General features: G+C 35.0%; 1 protein-coding gene across 1 annotated transcript; it reads left to right on the forward strand.

Moving 5' to 3' along the window:
• The first annotated feature begins 2,693 nt into the window (after nucleotides 1-2,693).
• Nucleotides 2,694-9,975, forward strand: LOC133338603 (venom dipeptidyl peptidase 4). Its single transcript, XM_061546769.1, has 6 exons — nucleotides 2,694-2,859; nucleotides 6,953-7,047; nucleotides 7,131-7,261; nucleotides 7,339-8,124; nucleotides 8,843-9,794; nucleotides 9,856-9,975. The coding sequence occupies exons 1-6, from the start codon at nucleotides 2,694-2,696 to the stop codon at nucleotides 9,973-9,975; spliced, it is 2,250 nt and encodes a 749-aa protein (XP_061402753.1).
• Nucleotides 9,976-10,362: the final 387 nt, after the last annotated feature.

Below are 10,362 nucleotides of genomic sequence, written 5' to 3' on the forward strand. Positions count from 1 at the left end.
ACACACACCTTATACAGAATGAACTCAATTATTTGTTGCCAATTTGTATTAAAAAAATGAATTACAATCATAATAAACTGAATTGAATTAATAAAATGAAATGGAATAAATATTTGGCAATTAAACTAATTAACAAATGACTCAATTTAAACACACACACCCCCGTACATATGTTTGGTATGTTTAATGACCGACAGTGTTTGCATTTTAATATGACGGAAGAAATGTGCCCTGAGCTCTATAGAATGATTAAATTCGGATACTCTTCTTTATAAAATCCACGCCTTTGATGATCTATGGGAAAAAGTCTTCTTTATCGAATGTGGCCTTTGAAAAGGTCTTTATAAAATCCACACCGTATGTGGTCTTTGAAAAAGTCTTCTTTATAAAATCCACACCTTATGTGGTCTTTGAAAAAGTCTTCTTTATAAAATCCACACCTTATGTGGTCTTTGAAAAAGTCTTCTTTATAAAATCCACACCTTATGTGGTCTTTGAAAAAGTCTTCTTTATAAAATCCACACCTTATGTGGTCTATGGAAAAAGTCTTCTTTATAAAATCCACGCCTTGGATGGTCTATGGAAAAAGTCTTCTTTATAAAATCCACGCCTTGGATGGTCTATGGAAAAAGTCTTCTTTATAAAATCCACGCCTTGGATGGTCTATGGAAAAAGTCTTCTTTATAAAATGCACGCCTAAGATGGTCTATGGAAAAAGTCTTCTTTATAAAATGCACGCCTTATGTGGTCTATGGAAAAAGTCTTCTTTATAAAATGCACGCCTTATGTGGTCTTTGAAAAAGTCTTCTTTATAAAATCCACGCCTTATGTGGTCCTTTAAAAAGTCTTCTTTATAAAATCCACGCCTTATGTGGTCTATGAAAAAAGTCTTCTTTACAAAATCCACGCTTTATGTGGTCCTTAAAAAAGTCTTCTTTATAAAATCCAATGCCTTATGTGGTCCTTGAAAAAGTCTTCTTTATAAAATCCACAACCTGTGAAAATGTCTTCTTTGTAAAATCCCCACCTTAGATGGTCTATGGAAAAGTCTTCTTTATAAAATCCCCACCTTAGATGGTCTATGCAAAAGTCTTCTTTATAAAATCCCCACCTTAGATGGTCTATGCAAAAGTCTTCTTTATAAAATCCACGCCTTATGTGGTCTTTGAAAAAGCCTTCTTTATAAAATCCCCACCTTAGATGGTCTATGCAAAAGTCTTCTTTATAAAATCCCCACCTTAGATGGTCTATGCAAAAGTCTTCTTTATAAAATCCCCACCTTAGATGGTCTATGCAAAAGTCTTCTTTATAAAATCCACGCCTTATGTGGTCTTTGAAAAAGCCTTCTTTATAAAATCGACGCTTTATGTGATCTTTGAAAAAGCCTTCTTTATAAAATCCACGCCTTATGTGGTCCTTCAAAAAGTCTTCTTTATAAAATCCACGCCTTATGTGGTCTTTGAAAAAGCCTTCTTTATAAAATCCACGCCTTATGTGGTCCTTGAAAAAGTCTTGTTTATAAAATCCAAGCCTTATGTGGTCCTTGAAAAAGTCTTCTTTATAAAATCAAGGCGTGGAGTCTTGTTTATAAAATCCACGCCTTGAATGGCCTAGGGATAGAGTCTTGTTTATAAAATCCACGCCTTGAATGGCCTAGGGATAGAGTCTTGTTTATAAAATCCACGCCTTGAATGGCCTAGGGATAGAGTCTTGTTTATAAAATCCACGCCTTGAATGGCCTAGGGATAGAGTCTTGTTTATAAAATCCACGCCTTGAATGGCCTAGGGATAGAGTCTTGTTTATAAAATCCACGCCTTGAATGGCCTAGGGATAGAGTCTTGTTTATAAAATCCACGCCTTGAATGGCCTAGGGATAGAGTCTTGTTTATAAAATCCACGCCTTGAATGGCCTAGGGATAGAGTCTTGTTTATAAAATCCACGCCTTGAATGGCCTAGGGATAGAGTCTTGTTTATAAAATCCACGCCTTGAATGGCCTAGGGATAGAGTCTTCTTTATAAAATCCACGCCTGGAGAGGTCTTCTTTTTAAAATCAAGGCCTTATATGGTCCTTGAGAAAGTTTCAAGGCCTTATTTTTAATATCATGTCCTTCTATGGTCCTTGAAAAAGTCTACTTTTTAAAATCAAGGTCTTATATTGTCTCTGGAAGTCTTCTTTTTAAAATCAAGGCCTTATGTGGTCCGCGAAAAAGTCTTCTATATAAAATCCAAAAATCGAATAGTCTCCTTTTATTTTATTTAAAAACCATTTAAAACAAAAATTTCGTATAAGACATATTATTCCCATCCCTGGAGCTTCGAACCAACTGTTGTGATCGTATTGAAATATTCGAACATGGCAATGCCCGAACAACAACAATAAAAACAACACACCAACATTCTGCAGTTGTGAGTACGCCGTTAGCTATCCCATTGGGAGGTTGTTGCTGTTGGTTGTCGTTGATCAGAATTCAATTAGTCGACTCACTACTTTTCTGGCGGGTATTACTCCACACGATTTGAATAACGTCTGAACGTGCGTGCGTGTGTGTGTCTACGTTTGTTTTCATTATTGTTTTTGGAAACAAATTTCGGTCAATGTATTAACAATTTTTTTCAAGTGCAGTGATAAAAAATTCGTAACCAATATTAGAATACTTCCTAAGATCCTCCATCCACCCCGAAATCCAGCCATGCATTTACAAAAATTGCTGGCACTTTGTGCAATAATTTTCGCTTATCAATTTGTGCCGGCTTCAGGGGTGCCCTTGCCTGAAGATACCAAAAAGCCATGGACTCTTTTGGAGGCATTATCGGCCACAGGTTCAATACGTTCTTCGAATATAACCTGGATAACAGGTGAGTGACAAATGTACATATATTTTAATTTGTGTGTGTGTACATATGTTTGTGTCTTCTTTTAGTTATTCCATAGTCCAAAAAAAAAAAAAAAAAAAAACTCGAAGAAACTTAGGCCCACCCTCCGTGCGTGGCTCAAGTTGTAGGTGGGAAAAATACAAAATCGTATTTAACAACAAATAGACCTGCTGCCAGCTTTCTTTGTTATTGGCACATTATTGTTGTTGTTGTTTTTTGTGTGTGAAGTAAATCCATATTTGGTAAATTGTTATTCTGGCAAATATGGTTTTGAAAAAAGAATAGAAATTAATAAAACTGAAACACCTTTTAAGGAATTTGGAGATGGCGCAAATATTTTTTTTATTTATCGATCTCTTTGATTGTTAATGACCTGTTAATTGGTCTATGGCTTATATAAATTTTGTATAAAAACAACAACAATAATACACAATTTAAAAGAAATGGAGCAATATTGGGGAAATTTAATAAAGAAGACTTTTTCCAAAGACTTTCTAGGGAGTGGATTTTTATAAAGAAGAATTTTCCATAGACCAACTAAGGTGGGGATTTTAAAAAGAAGACTTTTTCAAGGACAACATAATGCGTGGATTTTTTAAAGAAGACTTTTTCATAGACCAGCTAAGGCGTGGATTTTATAAAGAAGATTTTTTCCATAGACCAGCTAAGGCGTGGATTTTATAAAGAAGACCTTTTCAAGGACCACATAAGGCGTGGATTTTATAATGAAGACTTTTTCAAGGACCATATAAGGCGTGGATTTTATAAAGAATACTTTTTCATAGACCATCTAAGGTGGGGATTTTATAAAGAAGACTTTTTCAAGAACCACATAAGGCGTGGATTTTATAAAGAAGACTTTTTCAAGAACCACATAAGGCGTGGATTTTATAAAGAAGATTTTTCAAGAGCGACATAAGGCGTGGATTTTATAAAGAAGACTTTTCAAGAGCGACATAAGGCGTGGAGTTTATAAAGAAGACTTTACAAGAGCGACATAAGGCGTGGATTTTATAAAGAAGACTTTTAGAGGGACCACATAAGGAGTGGATTTTATAAAGAAGACTTTTTCAGGGACCACATAAGGCGTGGATTTTATAAAGAAGACTTTTTCAGGGACCACATAAGGCGTGGATTTTATAAAGAAGACTTTTTCAGGGACCACATAAGGCGTGGATTTTATAAAGAAGACTTTTTCAGGGACCACATAAGGCGTGGATTTTATAAAGAAGACTTTTTCAGGGACCACATAAGGCGTGGATTTTATAAAGAAGACTTTTTCAGGGACCACATAAGGCGTGGATTTTATGAAGAAGACTTTTTCAGGGACCACATAAGGCGTGAATTTTATAAAGAAGACTTTTTCAGGGACCACATAAGGCGTGGATTTTATAAAGAAGACTTTTTCAGGGACCACATAAGGCGTGGATTTTATAAAGAAGACTTTTTCAGGGACCACATAAGGCGTGGATTTTATAAAGAAGACTTTTTCAGGGACCACATAAGGCGTGGATTTTTTAAAGAAGACTTTTTCAGGGACCACATAAGGCGTGGATTTTATAAAGAAGACTTTTTCAGGGACCACATAAGGCGTGGATTTTATAAAGAAGACTTTTTCAGGGACCACATAAGGCGTGGATTTTATAAAGAAGACTTTTTCAGGGACCACATAAGGCGTGGATTTTATAAAAAAGACTTTTCTAAGGACCACATAAGGCGTAGATTTTATAAAAAAGACTTTTCTAAGGACCACATAAGGCGTAGATTTTATAAAAAAGACTTTTCTAAGGACCACATAAGGCGTAGATTTTATAAAAAAGACTTTTCTAACGACCACATAATTTTATAAAGAAGATTTTTTCAAGGACCACATAAGGCGTGGATTTTATAAAGAAGACTTTTTCAAGGACTATATAAACCATGGATTTTATAAAGAAGATTTTTTCCATAGACCATCAATGTGATGATTTTGTAAAAAAAGACTTTTAAGGACTAGATTTTGTAAAAAAGACTTTTTTAAGGACCAGATTTTATAAAGAAGATTTTTTCAGATTTTATAAACAAAACTTTTTCAAGGACCACATAAGGCGTGGATTTTATAAAGAAGACTTTTTCAAGGACCACATAAGGCGTAGATTTTATAAAGAAGACTTTTTCAAGGACCACATAAGGCGTAGATTTTATAAAGAAGACTTTTTCAGGGACCACATAAGGCGTGGATTTTATAAAGGAAAAATTTTCACGGACCACATAAGGCGTGGATTTTGTAAAGAAGACTTTTTCAGTACACCATCTAAGGCGTGGATTTTGTAAAGAAGACTTTTTCAGTACACCATCTAAGGCGTCGATTAAAAAAAATACTTTTTCAGGGACCACATAAGGTATGGATTTTATAAATAAGACTTTTCCATAGACAAACTAAGGTGGGGGTTTTACAAAGAAGACTTTTTCCATAGACCTTCTAAAGTGGGGATTTTCTAAAGGAGACTTTTTCCATAGAGTGGATTATGGAAAGACGATATTTTTCAAAGTGTTTTCCTACTTTCTAAATGCTATTATAATGGGAAATTACATATCCGATTACTGTCATCCGATCATGTTACCACCTGGTAATTATTTCATTAAAGGGAAATGGCAGCGAACATTTTTCTTTGTTTCTAAATTCTAAATGCTATTATAATGGGAAATTACATATCCGATTACTGTCATCCGATCATGTTACCACCTGGTAATTATTTCATTAAAGGGAAATGGCAGCGAACATTTTTCTTTGTTCATAACTACACTTAACGAGGTGTGTAATTGGTATTAAGATAAGCTAAGGGACCTTTCTCCAGGGTAATTATCATCAAACCAAGCTTCAACTTTCTTTGGGTCGCAATGGAAGGAGTTAAATAACAACAACAACTTCAGATGATAATAATAAGAAAATCTCAATGTCTAAACCTAACCTAAACATTACAAAGCCTGCAATTAGGGCATGAAGAAGAAATGAATAGAGAGACGAGTATGCTTTACAAAACTGAGATATCAGATCCATCATTGGCGTATAAACGTAACACTTCTTCTTAACGTTATTTTAATTTGTTGTTGTTGTTTTCGCATTTTTGTTTTTTCCAAAGCAACAATTGTTACTCCATCTAAGCGTACCGGACAGAGCAATAACCGTGAAATAAATGGCAATAAATTATTGTTGGATTTGTAAAAAAACACACAAACAACTACAACAACATACTGACATTTATACGATACACATGTGAAGAAGACGACGACGTCGATGAGAGCAGTAAACAATTTAACGATAAGATTTTTGTATTGTATACTTTTTTTTTAATAATAGTTTATGTTCGAAATCGTAATCTCATTATATGGTCATTCAATTCATGTCATTAATAACTCAATTTTTGATTAGATTTTTCCACTTTTTTATATTAAGATAAGGAAGAGGAAAGAATGAAAGAAAATGGCAGAATGTTGGCAAAAAGAGGGAGGAGGAATGCATCCCAGACGTGGGTTTATTAAAGAAGATTTTTTTTTCAAGGGGCATCTAAGGCGTGGATTTATTAAAGAAGACTTTTTTCAAGGGTTTCAATAAGGCCAGGATTTATTATTTTTAAAAATCCGTTCCTGTAGACCTTGACAGAATTTTCTTTACAAAATTCCTTTATCGTTTGGCCTTTAATGTTTTTTTGGTTCGACCCACATAAATATTTATCTAACTAACCAACGCTTGTTTAATATGTATGTATGTATGTATGTTTGTCCGCACTTACACGCTGAATTAATCATCTTGTTGGCTATCTGCTCGCCTCCAATGACTGACCCTTCTTTATACACCGCTCAAATGTTGTTATCATAATTAAAAATATGTTTATGCTAATATTATATGTTTTTGGTTTTTAAATATGAAGACGAATTACATTTTTAATCGGATTTTGGATTAAATATTTCCTTACATATATCTCACGTAATGATTTTTATGTGTTGTTTTGATTTTAAATACCTTTGAAGGTCTTCGGTTTATTTATGTTATTAAGATGAAAAAATTAATATTATTATTTTTTTTTGATTTCAGATAATGAACTCTATTACACACACACCGACAGATCCATACACAAATTCAATGCCGCCACGGGTGAGGATAGCATCTTTGTAACCTCTGATTTTTTGGTAAGTGGGTGTGTGTTGGCCATAACCTTAAAATATTGATTTAAAATATTGTTCATTTCCTCTTTCTTTCCATGTCAAAATAGGAAATTTACAAAAGCGGTAGTTCGTTTAAATTATCTCCCGACAATACCAAAATTTTGGTACGTTATGATGTTGAGGAGATTTTCAGACATTCCTACATTGCCAAGTATGATGTGTTCGATATTGCAACGAGGTAGGAAGAAGAAGAAATAGATTTCCAAATAATATTCCAAAATCAATTTAATTTTCCTTCATCTCTCTTCTTTGCAGAACTTCCATAAGCATTCACAATGGTGAAAAGTTGCAATTTTGTGCCTGGTCACCGGTCAAGGATCGTTTGGGCTATGTCCACAACAATAATGTCTTTATACACTTCGATGATTCGATTGAGTTGCAAATCACTTCGGATGGTATAGATGGTGTTGTGTATAATGGTATACCCGATTGGGTATATGAAGAAGAAGTATTGGCCAGTGGCAGTGCTATGTGGTGGTCTGAAGATGGCAATTATTTGGCTGTGGGTTTATTCAATGATACCGAAGTTGAGACCTTTAAATATTCTCTCTACGGGGATGCCGGTGATCCAACCTATCAATATCCCAAAGAAATTGATTTGAAATATCCCAAACCGGGTAGCAACAACCCCGTTGTGTCCTTGCGCGTCTTCGATTTAAGTTCGAAGCCAACCTATGTCACCCTGAAGGCCCCAGTCGATATTGTCAGCAATGATCATATTTTACAAAATGTTGCCTGGACCAGAGATCGTAAAATGTTGATAACATGGTTGAATCGCCGCCAAAATATTGCCTCAATGCAGCTGTGTTCGACAACGGGTGAATGTGAAGAAGTCCAGCGATTGCAAGAACCTCAGGGATGGATAACAATGGGTAGTCCCCAGTGTTTGAAGCAAAGTGATAGCTGTATATTTACCTATTGGATTGGTAATTGGGTGCAAGTGTGGAATTTGGATTTGAAGAGCCGGACAAATTTGTGGACGAAGCGTGGTAATTTTACCGTGTTGAGGGTCTATGGTTACGATGAAGTCAACGATAAGCTGTGAGTATTAGGGCACCTTAAAACAACTGTAAATAGAAAAATTTGAGAGGCTTTAAGAGTGGATTTTTAAAAGAATTTTTAAAGGCCAAATAGGCGTGGATTTTTAAAAGAATAATGACCATTAAAGGCCCAATAGGCTTGGATTTTTTAAAGAATTTTTAATGGCCATTAAAGGCCCAATAGGCGTGGATTCTTAAACGAATTTTTAAAGGCCATTAAAGGCCCAATTGGCGTGGATTTTTAAAAGAATTTTTAGTGGCCATTAAAAGCCCAATAGGCGTGAATTTTTAAAAGAATTTTTAATGGCCATTAAAGCACAATAGGCTTGAATTTTTAAAAAAAAATTTTAATGGCCACCAAAGGCCCAATAGGCATGGATTTTTAAAAGAATTTTTAATGGCCATTAAAAGCCCAATAGGCGTGGATTTTTAAAAGAATTTTTAATGACCATTAAAAGCACAATAGGCGTTAATTTTAAAAGAATTTTTAATGGGTATTAAAAGCACAATAGGCGTGAATTTTTAAAAGAATTTGTAATGGCCATTAAAAGCACAAATGCGTTTGCCAATAGGCGTGGATTTTCAAAAGAATTTTTTATGGCCACCAAATGGCCCAATAGGCGTGGATTTTTAAAAGAATTTTTAATGGCCACCAAAGGCCCAATAGGCGTGAAAAAATATTTTTTAAAAATCTAAAATATTTTTTTCTATATTTCCAGTTACTACCAGGCCACCCTGAACTATGATCCCTCCATCTATCATGTGTTCAGCAATGATGATTGCCTGACTTGCGCCTTGAAGGATACCGATGGTGCTTTGTGTAAATCTGCCAGTGCTGCATTTAGCAAGGAATTTTCATATTACACCGTGACCTGTAGTGGTCCCAATCCCAGCTATACGAAAATTGTGGAAACCAAAACAAATACTGTGATCAAAGATTGGGAATTGAATTTGCCATTCCGTGAATTTTTAACCACCCGCCTTAGGCCACAAATTCGTTATATGAATGTCACCTTGGCTGATGGTTCGATGGGCTTTGTCAAGCTACAATTACCTCCCGGTTTGGATGAGAATGCCAACAAGAAATATCCCATGATTGTTTATGTTTATGGTGGTCCAAATTCCGTTAGAGTTACCAATGGCTTTGGTGTGGGCTTTGACGGATATATGACAACAAATCATGAAGTGATCTATGCCCAAATTGATGGCCGCGGTACAGGTAATAAGGGTAAGGATTTACTATTTTCCGTCAACAATCATTTGGGTGAATTTGAGGTGGACGATCAAATCTTTGTGACCAAATATTTACAATCCCTACCCTATGTTGATGCTGAACGTACGGGTATATGGGGTTGGAGTTATGGTGGTTATATGACGGCCCGTACTTTGGCCCATGACAGTGAGGGGGTCTATCAGTGTGGTATTTCGGTGGCACCGGTTACATCTTGGTTGTATTACGACACCATTTATACTGAACGTTTTATGGGCTTACCCACAGTGGAGGATAACCTGAAGAAATACTATGAGACAAGTGTCTTGGAGAATCTGGATAATTTCCGTAATCATAGCTATATGTTGGTCCATGGCTCGGGTGATGATAATGTGCACATCCAACATGCCATGGCGTTTGCTAAGGTATTGCAGGCCCATGATATTATGTTTGATGAGATGGTAAGTAAACCCCTTAGCAATTTGATTGAATATTTAAATAATTTCCCTTTATTTTTCACAGTTCTATACCGACGAAAACCATTCCATTGGCAATTTCTTGCCTCATCTGTATCACACCATGGAGAATTTCTGGATTAATTGCCTTAATTTGGATGTGGAGGATGATAATGAATTGTACTAAAACTGCCCTGAGAAGACTACTGAAATTTAGCTGCATTATTTGACTTAAATAATTAATTTCCTTACCTTGCCCCTTAGAGAAAATTTAGTATTTTTATAATTTAACTTCGTTTTTATTTTGTAAATTATTTTTGTGTTATTATATGTCAACATAATAACTGTAAAATTTTGTATTAAGTTCCAGAAAGTATTTTTTTGTAGTAGTAAAAACAAAATATTTAAATAAATATTGTTTCATTTATATAGAGTTTAAAAGTTATGTATAGGGCATTGCCTATGTAATATTTTAAACCAGTAAGGAAAGTAGTAAAGTCGGACGGGGCCGACTATATGATACCCTTCACCACTATGGGTATATTAAACAGGACTATTAAGATGAAATTGGATG

This window comes from Musca vetustissima, unplaced genomic scaffold (genome assembly GCF_032173495.1).
Source record: "Musca vetustissima isolate MV318-11 ecotype Yass unplaced genomic scaffold, APGP_CSIRO_Mvet_v1 utg17428, whole genome shotgun sequence".
Taxonomy (NCBI): domain Eukaryota; kingdom Metazoa; phylum Arthropoda; class Insecta; order Diptera; family Muscidae; genus Musca; species Musca vetustissima.

What these genes read in the sequence shown, in the direction of transcription:
- LOC133338603 (XM_061546769.1), top strand. Translation starts at nt 2,694, where the DNA reads ATGCATTTACAAAAATTGCTGGCACTTTGTGCAATAATTTTCGCTTAT. An exon ending in GAATATAACCTGGATAACAG is followed by an intron (nt 2,860 to 6,952) that starts GTGAGTGACAAA and finishes TTTTGATTTCAG; the next exon opens with ATAATGAACTCTATTACACA. An exon ending in TTGTAACCTCTGATTTTTTG is followed by an intron (nt 7,048 to 7,130) that starts GTAAGTGGGTGT and finishes ATGTCAAAATAG; the next exon opens with GAAATTTACAAAAGCGGTAG.